General features: G+C 36.5%; 1 protein-coding gene across 2 annotated transcripts in view; it reads right to left on the reverse strand.

The window, feature by feature from the left end:
• The window catches only part of TMEM131 (transmembrane protein 131), a 181,348-nt gene that overhangs the window by 119,027 nt on the left and 43,235 nt on the right, over positions 1–19,086 (reverse strand). Inside the window, exons 1-2 of one of the 2 annotated variants that reach the window (XM_087823706.1) lie at positions 14,369–14,427; positions 1,131–1,217 (exon numbers count right to left, since the gene is read on the reverse strand). Coding sequence is in view for 1 of the 2 variants with exons in the window: in XM_087823705.1 (XP_087679831.1) it covers positions 14,369–14,430 (62 nt within the window). In the remaining variant the exon portion in view is untranslated. Of the gene's footprint in view, positions 1–1,130; positions 1,218–14,368; positions 14,431–19,086 lie in introns of those variants that run through there. The other variant, XM_087823705.1, reaches the window with a different exon arrangement.

Here is a 19,086-nt window from a genome sequence, read left to right on the forward strand (position 1 = left end):
TTCAATAAATCCACTTCTGGGTACAGACCCAAAAGAATTTGGAAGCACAAAGCAGGGACTCAGATATTTGGACAGCCATGTTCATAGTAGCATCATTCACAATAGCTAAAGAATGGAAGCAACCCAAGTGCCTATCAACCAATAAATGGACAAAAAATGTAATTTTACAACAGAACATTATTCAGTCTTAGAAAGGATATTCTGATACGTGCTACAACATGGATGAACCTTAAAGACTAAGTTTACACTACTGCTAAGTGACACAAGCAGTCCCAAAGAACAAATACTATAAGATTCCACTTTATGAGGTACCTAACGTAGTCAAATTCATAAAGACAGAAAGTAGAATGGTGTATATATAATGGCCAGGGTTTGGGATGGTGAAAAGTTCTGGAGCTAGATGGTGCTAATGTGAAAAATGTAAACATACCGAATGCCACTAAACTGTACACTTAAAAATGGTTCGAAATGTAATTTTTATGTTACATATACGTTACCACACTCGAAAAAAGCTATAGCAATCAAGACAGTGTGGCACTGGCATAAAGGCAAATAGATTAATGGAACACGAGAATGTCCAGAAATGAACTCACATTTATAGTCATTTGACTTTCCACAAATGCATCAATGCAATTCAATAGAGAAACATATACCTTTTCAACAAATGGAGCTGGAACAACTGGACAAACCTATTGGGGGGAAGTAAGCCTTTATCCTTATGTCACACAAGGCACTCAAACTAATTTCAGATAAACCAGAGTTCTAAGATTAGGAACTAATCTTTCTTCAACAAGAAAACATAGGAGATTATCTTTGTAACCTTGAAATAGAAAAAGATTTCATGAACAAGGCAAAAAACCAATAGGTATAAAAGAAAAAAAAAGACAGATATACTCACCAAAAGACATGGTTATGAAAATGAAAAGGCACACCACACAATGAGAGAAAATTTTGCAAATCTCATATTTGATTAAGAACTTGTATCCTGAACTTCAATATAACGAATCTGAATACTAAACCACCCGATTCTTAAAAATTGGCTACTATACAAATGTCAGCTAAGCACATGAAAAGATACTCAGTATCAGCTACTAAGGAAAAGCTAGTTTAAACTACAATAAACCACACACCTGTTATAATGTCCAAAACTGAAAAAGACTTATCATCTAAAAGGTTGGTGAGGATGTGAAGTCATTAGAACTGTCTTTCATACGCACCTGGTGGGAATGCAAAACAGGATCACCATTTTAGAAAAAGGCTGGCAATTTCTTACGAAATTAAACATACACCTACCATATGACCTTGCCAATGAACTCCTAGATATGTGCCCAAAAGAAACAAAAGCATAGGTTCATCCAAAGACTTGTATATGAATGTTTATAGCAGCTTTAGCTGTAACTGGTCAATACCTGGAACCACCCAAATTTCCATCAACAGGTGAAATGTGTGCTATCGCACAACAGAATACTACTCAGCAATAAAAAAGAATGAATTCAAGACTGGGAACCTTTCTTTCTTTCCCATTAAACATTTCTTTATTGTTTTACAACAAATATGCATTATTTTAAAAAGAACTTTAAAACAACATGTGAGTGGAAAAAAGCATAAACTATTGATACACACAGCAACATGGATGAATCTCAAAATAATTATGCTGAGTCAGACCCCCTCCCAAAAAGTACACGCTGTATGATTCCACTTATATAAAGTGATTTAAAATATAAACTAACTGATAGTGACAGAAAGCAGATCAGTGGCTGCCTAGAGATGGAGTGACAGTGAGAGTGGAAGGATCACCAAAGGTCACAAGTAAACTTTCGTGGGTGATGGATACATTCACTATCTTGATTGCAGGGATGGTTTCACAGGTGTATAAATATGTCAAATGTTTCAAATTGTACATGAAGTAACACTATATTGTATGTCACTTCAAAGAAAGTATAACCTAACAATTCTAGAAGAGTAAAACTGGTTTCCATTTGAGGTTGACAGAAAGGTGATTGAGGAAGTGTATTATTGCTCATGTACACTTTCTTGAGGGGGAAAACCTTTAGGAAGACAATCTAGCCAAAAAGATTACTCATGAAGAGCCACAAATGAGGAAGCTGTCTTGTGAAAGATAAGTAGATACTCAAGGTAAAGGAACTGTGGCAGTAAGGTTAGAAAAGTAGAAAGGAAATGTTTTTGAAGTATAAGTCACAAAAGAGAAAAATAATTACTTAACAATTATAAAGAGTAAAATCTCACCCTAAGTACTGAGAGAAAGGGAGAGATCACAACAGACACTACTTTATTTCTAAAGTAATCTGAGAAGTGAAGGTTTAAAAATATCTTATATATCTGAAAACTAAGCCTCTAAATCGAGAGAGAAAACAACAAAGAGGAAAGCATAAAAATTATATGGACTGGATTAAACACAAATACAGTATGAATAAATGAGATCAACTTGTCTATTTAAAAAAGACAAACAGATTGTGTCAAAAGAGGAGGAAGAAGAGAAAAAGCAAGTAAGGAAGAGTCACACATTAATAACCTTACATCTTAAGTAAAAAATTTTATAAATCAAGAGCAATAAGAAAAAATAAAGAAAATAGAGAAAAGAATATTGTGATTGAAATGTAAGCAAAGGGAAAGAACAGGCAATTCAATAAAGACTACAAAATGGCCAATAATCATATGAAAACATGATGAGCATGATCAGCCTCACTAAATAATGAAGCAATCCCTAGAAGACAACGCAATTTCATATTTCACCATCTGACAGGCAGGCACTCTTGAACTTTATGAATTCATGTCAAGAGATAAAGGTCTGTCAGGAGTACCCAGGGCGCTAAAAAAATGCCCATGTCATGTAGTTTTGGATTTTCTATCAAATATAAGACATACTTACAATATTTCAAAGTAAATTTCAGTGAATGACAGAAACTTAACATTGGTAATTCGTGACTTACGACAAATGTTCTTTCCACTGTGTTTATCTCAAAAGACAAGCACAAGCTCCTTCCAATCCACAATCCAGAGTCTTTGCTGCTATTGCATGTAAGGGCTCCAGCCTCAGCCTAGCTGACTGCAAGGCCCCAGATGTCAGACCAACCTGAGAAGTCTCTCAGAAAGCATGCCCAACCAAAACAGGGAATATATGGAGAAAAATGGATCATTCTTCCAACTGAATGACCAGTCTCTGCAAAAATATATATGTGTGTGACATGTTCTCAAATATTAAATTCTCTTATCACAAAAATAACACATATGATAACTTTATCCCTATAACCTTGTAGTTCTCCACTATATGTGAATGTATATATTTTAAATCCTCACCAGAGGATATCTTTTTGTTGATTTTAGAGAGGAGGGAAAGGAGAGGAGAGAGAGAGGGAGAGAGAGACACACACACATCAATGTGAGAGAAAAACATTGACTGGTTGCCTTCCATATGCACCCAGACCAGGGACTGAACCCACAGCCTGGGTATGTACCCTGACTGGGAACCGAACCCATGACCTTTTGATATATGGGAAGATGCTCCAACCAACTGAGCTGGTGTCTTGATATTTTTGATAGTCCCAACTGAGGAGACTACGCTACTGGCATTTAGGGGGCAGAAGCCAGGGATGCTGATAAATGCTCTATAATGCACAGGCCAGTCTTCTTCCTTCTTCCCCCATCCCACATCCACCAAGAACTTATCTAGTCTAAAATATAAATACTGCCAAGACTGAAAACCCTACAGTAACCTTAATTTTATGAAGAAATAACAATAATTTAGATTTCCTTTGAAATGACATCTCCTTGCATTATAAATCAAAGTGCATGATTATCACAACCGTATCTCTAGTGGACTTTGCAGCTCTTAATATATTGGAGACATCTGAATACAGGACTATATTTTACAGATAAGGAAACTAAGCCTCTGAATGATTCGAATTACTGGTCAAGGAGCAAAGGGTATGAGTCAAACTCAAATCCTGTAATCTGATCTATTACATCCTTATTATTACACATACCCTTGATAAGACTATGTGCCTAGTACTGACTTCTTCAGCCTTACATGAGCTGAAGTTGGACATATTATTGCTAACAATTTTTAATGTTGTCATCATTTTATGCTATATAATTGAACAGAACATTTAATTTCCTTAGAAAAATTCAACTAAATGAAATTTACTACAGAATTAAGCAAACAAGGTTAGTTGTGTACAAGGCACTAGGTGCTTAGATATAAGACAAGGTGTGTGTCTGCCTAGAATTTAAGGTTCTCCACAGCACAGGTCAGGCATGTACACAGGTCAGGCATGTACACTGGGCAGTGTATCAGTGTCACATATTGTGCGGCTTTCCCCGGGGCTGTGCTTGAGAAGATTAGACAAGTTTCCTTGCAGGTGACCAGATTTCTTTGCCATCTTCAGATATAAAATTACATACTTCTTCAAGGACTGGGGTAGGGGTAGAGGATGAGGTACGCTTTTGCTTACGAAAACTAACCTTACAGCCTTGCCTCTCATCAACTACCTACCCCCATCCCTCAAAAGGTTCTCTGCAAATAATACTGAAAACAGATCAAGCACCTGGGAGGCAGTTGTAGAAATTTTTAACTCACAAAATGGGTCTTCCCTAACTTTTAAAAAAAATTGTCTGCATCATGTATTTACCTATGTGTATTTTAATACAAATTTTTATTGAGGTAATTGTAGCAGTAAGACTAAAATAATAGAAAGGAACATTTTAGCCAGTTTCCCCCAAAGTAACATTCTGCAAAAGCTATGGTATAGATCACAACCAGGATATTGACACTGACACAATCACATATCTTATTCAGATTTCCTCAGTTCTACTTGTACTCACCTATGTGTTTGTGTATCTATTAATTTCTACTCAAGTCTCACTCCTGTAGGTTCATGAGTCTACCGTCACAGTCACGATTCAGAACATCCCATCACCACAAGGATCCTGGGTGCTATCCTTTACAACAACCAACCTTCTGTTTCCCCCTCCCCCAAGCTCCAGCAACCATTATTCTGTTGTTCACATCTGATATGTCATCTCAAAACTGTCATGTGCACGAAATCATACAAATACAACCTTGGGGGTTGGCTTTGTTTACTCAGCATAATTCTCTGGTGATTCACTCAGGTTGCTGCATGTGGCGAGAATTGTTTCCGTTTTTACTGCGGAGCAGTGTTCCAGGGCATGGATGCTCCACGGCTAGTTTAACTACTCACCCACTGAAGGACACCTGGGTTGTTTCCAGCTTTTGACTATTACAAACAAAGCTTCTGTGAACATGTCTCTGTGTGAATATAAATTTCCATTTCTCTGGAAGAATTCACTAGAGTGCAATGCTGGGTCACAGGGTAACCATGTGTAGTTTTATAAGCAGCTGCCAAACAGTTACCCAGAGTGGCATACACGTCCACACCCACTAGAAATGTATGAGTGATCCAGTTTCTCCCCATCCTCGCTAGCACTTGGTGTTGTCACTACTTTGTGTGTGTTTTTTAATTTGCATTTTCCCAATGGATACTGATGTTGAACACCTTCCCATGTCTTTTTTGTCATTTCTATGTCCTTTTCAGTAAAATGTCTGCTCGTCTTTTGCCAATTCCTAATTAGACTTTTTAAATTATTATGGAGTTTTGAGAGTTCTCTATATATTCTAAAAACTAGGTGCTTTGCCTCTTAGTCTATAGTCTGGCTTTTTACCTATTTCAGATGGTCTTTTGCAGAGCAAGTTTTTAATTCATCAATTTTTCCTTTATGGAGATTATAGTTCTGTGTCAAGGCTTTGGTGTCAAGAATTCTGCCCACTTCTATATCCTAAAGCTTTTCTCTCATTTCCCCCCCCAAAAAGTTCTATGTTTATATTTAAGTTCATCATCCATTTTGAGTTGTACAAGGTTCGTGAGGTTTGTCTGTATGATTTAATATGTTTCTGCGTTCTTTGTTCCTAGGTGTTAGTTAACAACTTGACATCATGAGAAATGGCTGCTCTGAGTATAAAATTTGTTGTTACATTTTAAAACTAACTATGTAGAATAAGAAAACAAAGCTATGTTACACAGAGAAAAATCACTTAAAGGAAATAAATTGAAGTATTAATATTTTAATATGCTCCCCCCATAATATGATCACAAAATCAATACCTATTTCATGTATTTTGACTTTGGGTGGTGAACATACAATACAATCTACAGATGATGTATTACAGAATTGTACATCTGAAACCTATAATTTTATTAACCAATGGCACCCCAATAAATTCAATAAAAAATTTTAAAAAAGAATTTAGAAGAGTAACTGGCACTTGGCAATATCCAATAAATTATTATAGTTATTTATTATGTTTCCAAATTTTCCATATTTTCCACAAGCTTATATTTCTTTTGTAATAGAAGTATTTTTTAAAAAACATTTTTTATTGATTTTTAGAGAGGAAGGGAGGCGGAGGGGGGAGAGAAGGGAGGAAAGCGGGGAGAGAGAGAAACATTGATGTGAGCAAAACATTGATTAGCTGCTTTCTGCACACCCCCTACCAGGCATGTGCCCTGACTGGGAAATGAACTGCAACCTTTTGATGCATGGGACTATGCCTAACCCACTGAGCACACTGACCAGGATGTGAAGTATTAAGGGGGGAAAAAAAGATGAGTAATTTTTACAATTCTGTGCATGCCAAATTCCTATCTTCCTTCCTATTTATCTTAAGAGAACAGATAGCGCTTAGAAGTTGGTAATCTACAGTCCACAAGCCAAATCCGGCCCACCACTGGTTTTTGCTTTTCCATTTTATTATTATGCATAATGTAAAACTTGCCCATCTTAAGCATTTTTAAGTGTACAGTTCAGTGGTTTTAAATACATTCATAATGTTGTGCAACCATCACCACCCTGTACCTCTAAATCTATAATTCCTTTCATGTTGTAAATGTGAACCCCTATACCCAATAAACACTAAAAGTCATTCCCCATCCATTCCTCCTTTTCCCCCTGGCACATACAATTCTACTTCCTGTCTCTGATTTGACTACTCTAATTACTTCATCTAAGTGGAGCCATAATGTGTTTGTCATTTTGTGACTGACTTACTTCACTTGGCATACATCCTCCAGGTTCATCCATGTTGTAGCTTATGTCAGAATTTCCTACCTTTTTGAGGCTAAATAATGCTCTATTGTACGTATAGGTCACATTTTGTTTCTCCATATGTCTGCTGATGGACAAGGGTTGCTTCCATGCTTTGGCTATCATTAACGCCACTATGAACATGAATGTCCAAATACCTATTTGAGAACCCTGATTTGAATTCTTTTGAGTATATACCCAAAAGAGGAATTTCTGGTTTATATCATAATTATATTTTTAATGTTCTGAGTAACTGCCATGCAATTTTCCAGCAGCGGCACGATTTTACATTCCCACTAACAGTGCACAGGGTTCCAATTTCTCCACATCCCCACCAACATTTGTTACTATTGTTTAAAATATCCTAACCCGAGGATATGTTTATTGATTTTAGAGAGAAAGGAAGGGGGAAAGGTAGAAAAGGAGAGAAGGAGGGAGGGAGACATTGATTGGTTGCCTCCTATATTGTGCCCCAATGGGAGACTGAACCTTCAACCAATGTATGTGCCCTGACAGGGAATTGAACCCGAAACCTTTTTGTTGTATGGGACAATGTTCCAACCAACTAAGGCACCCGCTGGGATAGTTTGTTTGTTTGTTTATTTGTTTTTAGACAGTGGCCATCCTGATGGTGTGATACCTCATTGTACTTTTGATTTGCATTTCCCAAATGATCATCGATGCTGAGCATCTTTGCATGTGCTTATTGGCCATTTGTATGTCTTCTTTGGAGAAATGTCTACTTGAATCCTTTGTTCATTTTTTAATCAGGTTGTCTGCTTTTTTGTTGTTAGTTTTATTCTCTCTATATTAATCCCTTACCAGATATATAATTTGCAAATATTTTCTCCTGTTCAGGGGGCTGCCTTTTTAATCTGCTGGTACTGTTTTGTCTGTTTTAAAGATTTTTCAATTGATTTTTAGAGAGAGAGGAAGGGAGAGGGAGAAAAGAGAGAGAAACAATGTGACTGCAGAACATCGATCAGCTGCCTCGTGCATGCCACTACTGGGGATCAAGCCTGCAACCCAGGCATGTGCCCGGACAGAGAATCAAACCGGCAACGATTCGGTGCATGGGAATATACCCAACCAACTGAGCGACACAGGCCAGGGCAATACTGTCTTTTGATGTATAAAATTTAAAAATTTTCATGAAGTGCAATTTGTCTTTTATTTTTTATTGACTGTGCCTTTGATGTCATAGCCAAGAAATAACTGCCAAGACCAGTGTCATAAAGCTTTTGTCCTGTTTTCTTCTAGGAGTTTTATGGCTTTAGGTCTTACATTTTATGTCTTTGATCTGTTTTGAGTTAATTTTTGTATATGGAGTTAGGTGATGGTCCAACTTCATTCTTTTGCTTGTGAATATCTAGTTTTCCCAGTACCATTTGTAAAACAACTATACTTGCCCATTAAATAATGTTGGCACCACTGACAAAAATCGTTTGACTATATATACAAAGGTTCCTTTCTGAGTTCTTTATTCTATTCCATTGGTCTGTAGGTCTGCCTTCAGGCCAATAGCACATTATTTTGATCACTGTAGCTTTGTAGTAAGTTCTGAAACCAGGAGGAGTGAATCCTTCAGTTCTGACCTTCTTTTTCAAGGATATTTTGGCTATTTAAGGTACCTTGAGTTTCTATATGAATTTTAAGATGGGTTTTTCTATGTCTGCAAAAAAATATCATCGAAATTTTGATAGGAATTTCACTGAATCTATCACATTAAGTAGTGTTGGCATCTTAACAATATTAGTCTTCCAATCTATGAACATGGGGCTGTTTCCATTTATGTTTTCTTTAATTTCTTTCAGCAGTGTTTTTAGATTTCATTGTACAAATCTTTTGCCTCCCTGGTTAAGTTAATTCCTAAGTATTCTATTCTTTATGGTGCTACTGCAAGTGGACTTGTTTTTCTGATTCATTTTTGGATTGTTCAGTTAGTATACAGGCATACCTCATTTTACTGCTCTCTGTTTTACTGCACTTCAGATATTACATTTTCATCAACACTGAGGCAAGACACACCACCAGAAAAAAGATTACAACTCACTAAAGGCTCAGATAAATGTTAGCATTTTTTAAGCAATAAAGTATTTTAAAATTAAGGTATATACACTGTTTTCTGAGACATATGTGATTGTATACTTAAGACTGCAGTATAGCATTAAACATTAACTCCTATGTGCACTGGGAAACCAAAAAAATTCATGTGACTCACTTTATTGTGATATTAATATTCTCTTTATTGCAGTGGTCTGAAACTGACCCCACATATCTCTGAAGTGTGCATGGAAGGCTACTATACCTTCCCTAATTCAGTAAGAAGTCACATCTGCTGCAGTCTTGACAAATCACATGGATGCTTGAACACTTCCAGTAATGAAAATTCACTTCTCTCAGGGAAACCTATCTGGTTCTGAAATTGTTAGCCTTGATTTTAATATTTTTGCTTAAAATAAGTTGACAACTTTAGAGCAAATTTTTTTTAAAAGGTGTGTAATATTCAATGACCACTTTAATAGAAAATTTTAAGATATTAAATTTCTTTAATTTATTCCTCCTTACTGGAGACTTTCTCTACACTTGACCTATTTTCCTTGCATGCATGTATAAGAGAAAATATTCACTTGAATCATCTCCCCTGCCTAAAATATGCTTCTTCAGCACTTAGATTATCTCTTTCAGTTAAAAAGTACATACTGATTTTTGTGTATTGATTTTGTATCCTGCTACTTTGCTAAATTATTAGTTCCAACAGTTTTTTTGTAGAAACTTTAGGGTTTTCTACATCTAAGATCATATCATCTGCAAACAATTTCACACCTTCCTTTCTAATTTATAGGCCTTTTAATTCCTTTTTCTTGTCTAACTAGTCTGGCTAGAACTTCCAGTGCTATGTTGAAAAGAAGTATTCAAACTAGGCATCCTACTCTTGTTCCTGATCTTAAAGGAAAAGTTTTCATTTTTTTTTTTCACCACAGAGTATATGTTAGCTGTAGGTTTTTCATACACGGTTTTTCTTAACTTGAGGTAGTTTCCTTCTGTTCCCAGTTTACTCAATGTTTTTATCATGAATTTTGTCAAATGGTTTTACTGAAACAATCGAGATGAGCATGTGGTTTTTGTCTTTCATTATATTAATGTAGTGTATTTACACTGATGTTGAACCATCCTTATATTCCAGGAATAAACCCCATTTTTTAATGTAATATTACTCTCTTAAATCATGTAGAAAACAGAGTGGAGTTTCAAAACATTATTAGAATAACACTAGCTTTTATAATTGCCATGTATTCATTTTTCACTGAGATCTTTGTTTCTTCATATGGCTTCCAGTTGTTGTCTAGTGTAGTTTAATTTTAACCTGCAGGATGGACTCCCTTTTAGGATTTTCTAATGGTAGGAAACTTTCTCAGCTTTTGTTTATTTGAGAATGGATCCTTCACTTTTGAAATACATTTTTTTTGCCAGATACAGGATTCTTGGTTGACAGGTGTGTTTTTTTCTTTTACAACTTTGAATGTATTGGCCTACTGGCTTCTGGTCTCCAGAGTACGTGATGAAAAATCTGTTGACAATCTTGTTGAGGGATCCTTGTGTGTGGTAAGTCCTTCTCTCTTGCTGCTTTCAAGATTCTCTTTGCCTTTCAAAAGTTTGTTATCTACAGTGTGCATAAAAGGACCTCTTAGACCAGCCTACTTCTAAGCACACCAATTAGGAATTTACCTCTTATCTCTAAGGCAACCCTGTTAACCCTCAGGCAGCAGAGTAACAGAATCAAACTTGCTTAATAAACTGCCAAGACACAACAAAAATGCTCACAAAAATAGTAGTTCTCACAAGTGCTTACAAAAATGGTAGTTCTCTAGCTATCACTGCCTTCTACTCAGGGTTTCCTATCAATGAACATACAATGAGCACTCAGAAAAGAGTATTTATAACCACTGTTTTTTGACCAAAGTTAGAACACAGAATTATGAATTCTTTTTTTTTTTTTTTTTTAATATATCTTTATTGATTTCAGAGAGAGCGGAAGGGAGAGAAAGAGAGAGATAGAAACATCAATGATGAGAGAGTCACTGCTCTGCTGCCTCCTGCATGCCCGTCACACTGGGGATCGAGTCCGCAACTTGGGCATGTGCCCCGACTGGGAATTGAATTGCAATCTCCTGGATCATAAATTCGACACTCAACTCCTGAGCCACACCCGGCTGGGTGCCAAAATTATGAATTCTTATAAGCTTTAAAAGAGCACACTAAACTCTGCATGTGCTCAACTCATTATGGAGTTGCCTTCCAATGTCTTAAAATTTTGTTAATTATTCTGGCAGAATAGTGGGGAAAAAATATAGAGCTAGCCTTTTCCTTGGGCTTTATCTTCATTTGTTTATAAGAAAAGTTAGATTAGAAAACAGATTAATGCTTATAAGTGAAAGAATATCTTTTTAAATTCAATCTTACAATCTTTCAAAGGAACAATTCAGGAAGAGCCAGTCACTTGGATCAGTTAGCATTGTAATAACAGTTTTAGGCACTCCTCTGGTGATGAGTCTTAATGCACATTTCTTCTGTGTTCATCTTAGGAACTATTTATCTTTATATATTCTATACTCCAAATCTCAGTAGCCTTGCCAAGTGGGTAATACAATGGACAGAGCACCTAGTACAAAACACATGGCCTAGGAGCATTCCTACTGTGTCTAACCATAACTAATATTACCAGTGGTAACCCATGGAATGTGTTCGAGAACTGCATAGGCATTGTGCTGCGCAAAGAGCTCTGAAACAAAACAGGCAGGGTACTTTCATCTCAGTATTGAGCAAATTACTTAACTTCAATGAGACCCATTTTCTTATCTTTAAAAAATAAATCAAAGTAATTCTAATCTTTGTAGCAAATTTTTTATGAGTTTTGGCAATTTTTACTAACTTATCATCAACTAATTTTTAGGACTAAAAAAATTACTGTAAGTCAAGTCACATGAATGTAACATAAATTCCAGGATCTGGGATAGAATGCTCTCAGGCAAAATTCTCATTTTTAAATAATGTAAAACAGAGCTGTTGCTTTGACCCTTTCTCTGCTTTTTTAATTTGGAGAAACCTGATACATATTCTGCCACAGAAAGGCTACATGTACATACTTTGTTCTAATCATACTATAAGAAACCTGGTGTTAAGAAATAGTTAAACCTATTGGAAAATTAGTGTTAAAAAGAATGACATTACGTCAAAATCAAAACTGTTGCTAGGAAACATCTTTCAACATTAAAATAAACAATTTTTATACATCTATTCAAAAGGGTCTTATAGTCTGCTACTTAGGGATATATAATACACTTCATATAGCATCTTAACACTGGGCATTCTGCAGGAGTCTCAGTGAGGTTTCACTGTAGCTGAGGTAACCAGTTGGTACCACCTGCTCTCAACAAGCTCTTGTCCAAGCATTTCTGCACACCCAGAGTATAAGTAAACCACATCCTGGTCCACAAGCTCTTCCACAATCAAGTTCACTTAGATATAGATTGACAGTCTCCCCTAGCAAAAATACAAATCAGGCTCCAGAATTTTCAAAACGAACAATCAACTTGCAGTCTAGATGTTTAGTTCCTAAAGGACATAGATCCTCCCTTAATTAAAATTCTCAGGAATTTCCCAGAAATTCAGCCCTGATTTGCCTGCCATCTAAATCCTGCAAACAAACAGCTAAAGGGAATTATTTAAAACAGTCATCCCTATAGGTTCTACAAGTTCTCACCTTGTAACAGATTAAAGAACTAGGGGGGAAAAAGACTAAAATCATTTTCTAGTAAGAAGACATTACAAAATTAGAGATTATATTATATTGTTTTAAAATATAAAAAGCCATAAAAATACTTTCTGCAAGTACCACGCAGCCACCACCTGCTGTGTTTCTCAACATCTCTTATGTAAAGGTAAAAATGATACATTTATTTAAAAATTTGGAACCAATAAAAGTATTGTCAAGAATACTTAATTGCTCCATTGCCAGAGGAAAATAAACCTTAAAAAGCATCATTTGTAATCTTGCTCTGTTTGTTTTAGTGTCTGAAATCTAAATTCGTGCTCAAATTCAAAGAGAACCCCAGTTGGTTTTGCTCAATGGTTAGAGCTTTGGCCTGCAGACTGAAGGGTCTCAGATTCAATTCCAGCCAAGGGCACATACCTCAGTTGCAGGCTCGATCCCTGGCCCTGATCGGGACACGTATGGGAGGCAACCAATCGATGTGTCTCTCTCACATCTAAGTTTCTCTCTCTCTCCTCCCCTTCCACTCTCTCTGAAAAGCAATGGAAAAAAATATCCTCAGGTGAGGATTAAAAAAAAAAAATTCAAAGAGAAATCTTATTCCAGGTTTCTAGCAGAATCATTTCTCTATAGAGTTTTAATCTAACTTTTAAAATTTTTACTTTCCTGCCTTTATCACAAACTATAGGAAATTCAGCACTATTTAAGTCATGTATTTAGTTATATACAAGTAAACAAATACATCATAGGCATCATGTAATATAGAGACTAATAATCACACGTAGAATGAGAAGACCAGGATTCTAATACCAGTCCCACTACCACAAAGTCATGGGATCTCAGGCAACTTTCTTAATCTAAAACTTGGTCTCCCTTAAATATAAAATGAACAAAAAATTATCAGTTATGCTGCCAAATAACAAGGTACTTAAAAACAAATGCTATCATTACAAGGTGGGAAGAACTGTAAGATAAGCATAGAATTTGAATAAAGCTTGGGGGGGTGTGATCTGAGCTAGGTCTGAAAGGACAGGATTTTATCAGATTATACTTTCTAATTTTATGTAAAACATATTTAAAGATGGGCTCAGGATGGCAAGTGGAAAGATGATACAGATGTAAATCTATAGGACTTACATTCTCTAGAGAAGTTCTTGTCCAGATAAATTTTTGGAGGGCCAACATCGAATTCAGCGCTTTACTCACTGGCTCCATCCTCGAAGAACTCACACATATCCCATGGCTCCTGATCTGACTCACCCCCACCCAAAATCTCCCAGAAATATTTAATTTAAAAGATAATTCACATAACTAAGGAGGTTTTATTATTACTAAGGATTCTACTGACCTTTCTTCACATAAAGCTCATAAATATATATTTCACAGAAGGCAGCTACATATTTAAAAGAAAAATAATAATCAGATATTATTCAAGGCTTGACACTGAGATAATTCTTTAATTTAAAATACAATTACCTGTAGTAGCCCTCCATCATCAAAACGCAGCACTTCTATTATGCTCTCCGACTGAATAAATGCTGTGAAGGAAACAAAACAAACTATCACTTAAAGAAACATAAACTTGATTTTAAATCTTTTCAACTTAAAGTTGCTACACTTTTTATATTTTAAAAATATACTGCAGTGATGGTGACAGTTAAAGAGGAAAATACAACTAATACTAAGGGTTTTAACAACAATGGAATGCTTTAAAATAATACAACCCAATTAGCAACTAGCTTTAAACAAACTACAGGCAGTGTAAACCACTTGCAAAATATCTATTCCTACTATACTGCCAGAAAGCACAAAATAGTCATATTTGACTAGATACAGCTGATTATTTTCATTGATAGATTATTGGAAATATCATAACTACAGAGCAAAGATCACTACAGGACTGTATTTTCCCCCGAAGTAGTAAGCTGGCATTTTATATCATCTGCTCTTTTATAGGGGTGGTATGACCTGGGATCAGTAGTTAAAACAGACTTGGTAGGGGAGTGGGCGAGGAAAATGGCAAAAGGCGATTATTCTGTTCCAAGAAAGTGAATACGATGAGAAGCCAAGATACAAAGCCAGCATACTTTCACCACACAATCCAGCAAGTGTGCTCTTAGGTATTTACCCAACTGACTTGAAAACGTATGTCCATAAAAGTCTACATGAAATTCTTTACAGCAGCTTTATTTATAATCACCACAACTGGACACAATCAAGATGTCCTTCAACAGGTGACTAGACAGACAAACTGTAGTACATCCATACAATGGACTACTATTTGGTGATAAGAAGTAAAAGAAAAGGCTACACACATACTGTACAATTCCAAGTATATGACATTATGGATAAGGCAATACTATAGAGATGATAAAAAGGTCAGTGGTTGCTAGGAATTTGGGGGGAGAAAGAAAAGGTTGAAAAAGTGAGCACAGCAAATTTTTCAGGGCAGTGAAACTACAGTATTCTGTATGATATTGTAATGTAGATACATGACACTATGCATTTGTGAAAACAGAACTCTACGGGACAAACAGTGAACCTAATGTATGCAATTTTTAAAAATCTTTAGGTCTTGGCCAGTGTGGCTCAGTTGGTTGGAGCATCACCCCAGACACCAAAAGGTGGCAGGTTCAATTCCCAGTCTGGACACATATCCAGTTTGCAGGTTCAATCCCCAGGCAGGGAGCGTACAGGAGGCAGCTGATCGATGTTTCTCTCTTTCTCTCTCTCTCTCTCAAATCAATAAATATCCTTGGGTGATGATTTAAAAAAAAATCATTTAGGGGATCAGGGGATCCCATGATGAAATGCAGAAAGTGACAAATCAATTTCACTATATTATAAATGTATGAGTATGAAACCAACTCACTAAAGGGGGGTTGAGTGGAGAAAGGTGCTAATATAAGTAACTTGGAAATTAGTGGAATGTGTAAGACTACAGATTAGTGGAATCTGTAAGCAAAAGTACGTAAGCACTGAACTCTAGCTGATAAAGTTATTTCCCACAGGGGTTATAATTGGATTAATAATTCTGATGCTGATACATGTATACTAGAATTGAACAATTAAGTACATGGATGATAGATGGTGGGGAGTTAAGATTGCTCACTGTTGGAATAAGAGTTTATACAAAAGCAAGGGAAGGAGGCTAGAATGATCTACATGGTAATTAATGGGTTAGAGTTGGCAACATCAGTATGGACTCGTGTTTAGCTTAATACAGATACAGATGGTTACACACAGAAGTTTATGGATATGTATATACACAGGTTAGTATACACACATAAGTTTCCTGGCTCTGTCAGTGGAGAAGGCCTAGAAACAATTATGTGCCAGTAGCAAAGAGCACACTTAGCACCCAGGTACTGGTTTCTAATACCATCCTCCGACAAAAGGAACCAGGGCTTCCTGGAGAGGTAGCTGAATCTAGGGCTAGGGTAGGAAAAATACAAGAGGAAACTGGAGCATCTTGCGGTGCCAGAAAGTGAGAAAGTGCTAAAAACAAAACATAACACTGATGGGAATATGTCAAAGGGATGTAAGGGAACAGGAGGAGCCCCCACATGGCCAGAGCTAAAACAGCCTGAGCAACGAAATCAAGCAGTATTAGGTTATCACCCAGGGCATAAAATATCCGTGAGTCCATATTGATATAAGTGAGTGACCAAAGAAAAAGTGGGGGAGAAGACACAAAACTCCTAGACAAAAGAATTCTAAATAATTTACACAGAAACTCTTCTACCTAGATGGTGGAGTGTAACTACCCACTCCTTAATCTTGAGATGCACACAGTGACTTCTTTCCAAAGGAAATGGTACATAGAGGAGGAAAAAAAGCAGTAAATTCACGATGGAGAAACCTGACAAACGGTACCTCAGTTAGATGGTCAAGGTCAATTTCCAGAGTGAAGAGTCATGTTGATAGTATGTACCCTTGATATGATGTATAATAAGAATGGCACTTTTATCTCTGTGGTCTTCCTCCCAAAATCACTTAGCCCCAGTCTCATCATGAGAAAAACACCAGACAACTCTCACTGAGGGACATTCTACAAAGTACCTGACCAGCATTTCTGAAAACTGTCAAGGTCATAAAAAACAAGAAAAGTTTGAGAAACTGTTACAGCCCAGAGGAATCTCAGGGGACATGACTACTAAATGTAATGAGGTATCTTGGATGGGATCCTAGAAAAGAAAAAGAAAATAAGGTAAAAGCTAAGGAAATCTAAGTAAAATATGAGGTTCACTTAACAATAATGTATTAATACTGGTTCATTAATTGTAAAAAAAAAGTACCACATTAATGTAAGATGTTAATAACAGGGAAAACTGGGTAGGGGGTATACAGGAACACAGTACTATCTTTGAAATGTTTATATAAAACTTAGATTGTTCTAAAAAGTTAATTTTAAAAAAACCACAAAACAATGGCATCTCATTTGGTTTACTATGGCATTCAATGACTCCTCTTCATTGGTTTTTGGCCATTCGGGAAAGAAGCTTGCTAATCCCCAGTACCTGGCTTTTCTAGTATGGCTAAAGCTGAAAGTCAAGCAGCAGAGTGAGATACCAGCTAATCAGATTACTTTACATAACTGAGTGGTGTTTTCCTGCCTGGTGAGCATCATTTTCCCCTCATTCTAGTAATCACATCTTGATGTTACTTTGGGAAACCCATGTCCTCCATTTCTTGTGTTTCTCTTTAACCACAGTGCCAAAATTTCCCGGGGCTGGTACATTTCCCGGTGCTGAGAGACTAGAGAAAGAAGCTGACAGTCCATCATTACATCAAGAGTTTATTAAGGGAAGTTACATATGAGGAGTGTCTTGGGTGGACAAGAGAACATGATTATTTTCTGCCTCTGTAGCAGGTGGAGTTATATAGAACAGGGCAGGATGGATAGGGACACTGAGGCAAGACAGGCCCCAGGTAAGGAAACACCACCTTAGAGCTTGTCTGGGGCACAGCAAAGGCAGTTCCAGGAACCAGCAAGCCTGGAGCAAAAGGGAGGGGTGGAACAGACAGTTTCTGAGGGAATTTATGGGAAGCAATCTCTGTTCCGGCCTAACTCTAGTTTTGTGGATCCAGCAGTGGTCACATCATAAAACAGTCTCTTCTCCATACAACCTGTTCTACTTCTGTTCATTCCCCACCAGTTCTTAGTATACAGGTAACATTCAATGAATATTGAGAGCATGGAGGAAATCCCACCTTTTTGCTCAGGTATAAGTTGGTATTTGCACTTCCTGGTGCAAATGACCTCTTTCTAGTTGTTGCCTCTAGTTCTAGCTTGTAGCTGAATTTCAAACCTGAGATCAGAGCTAATGAATCCAACAGGATTAGTGACACAGGGTACATCTAGAGCACACAAGAATGTCTCTACAGAAAGTGATAAGCTGTTCAGAAAAAAGGACTTGTGAGTGTAGAAGGTTCTGCCCAGCTCACCCATTTCTTATCCCCTTCCTCACCTGTTAACATAAACTGAAATTTCATATAATCCAGAAAATCTATTTTTGTTATGCTCCTGTTGAAGACAGATTTATCGATGCAAGGAGAACACAAGGAACTAACAAGAATTAATTGACTAGCCAGATGCTCTCAATGTAAGAGACAAAAAGTAGGAGTTCCTAGTTAGAAACTGTCCATTTAGTTAATAGAGAAAACTGCCAAGAGAGTACTCGAAACATAACTTTATTTGGTGGCTGCTATCATCACATAAGTCAAGCTAGAAGATCAACTTTTATCTAACTGATAAGAACTTAACTAAATAAAGGCAGTAATATAATTTGAGTGTATAGTATTTTTAATTAAAAGCTTTTAAAACAACATCAAGTACCTCAGTTGAAAAACATAGTAGCAGCTGATTTATAAAGTCCTAAAAGGAAAATATTATGTTACACATCATCAGCTTTCCTTAAAAGATGTAGAAATGAACAGAATTCAAATCTGGCATGAAACGACTTAGGATATATTGCAGTGATGATCAATTACAATAACTTTAAATTAGATGCCTAGAAAAACAGCACTTACACTAGATATATACTTAATCATTTAATGTGTTAAATAAAAAAGTAACCAAAGCAAGTCAAATTCCCCCATCTCTACCTCTCTGGATTTGAAACCACAACTAATAGCTACTTCCTCTCCCAAGAATTTTCCCCCTAATTTTATATACTTGAAATGAATCCCAA

Source organism: Miniopterus natalensis, chromosome 13 (genome assembly GCF_054644295.1).
Source record: "Miniopterus natalensis isolate mMinNat1 chromosome 13, mMinNat1.hap1, whole genome shotgun sequence".
Taxonomy (NCBI): Eukaryota; Metazoa; Chordata; class Mammalia; order Chiroptera; family Miniopteridae; genus Miniopterus; species Miniopterus natalensis.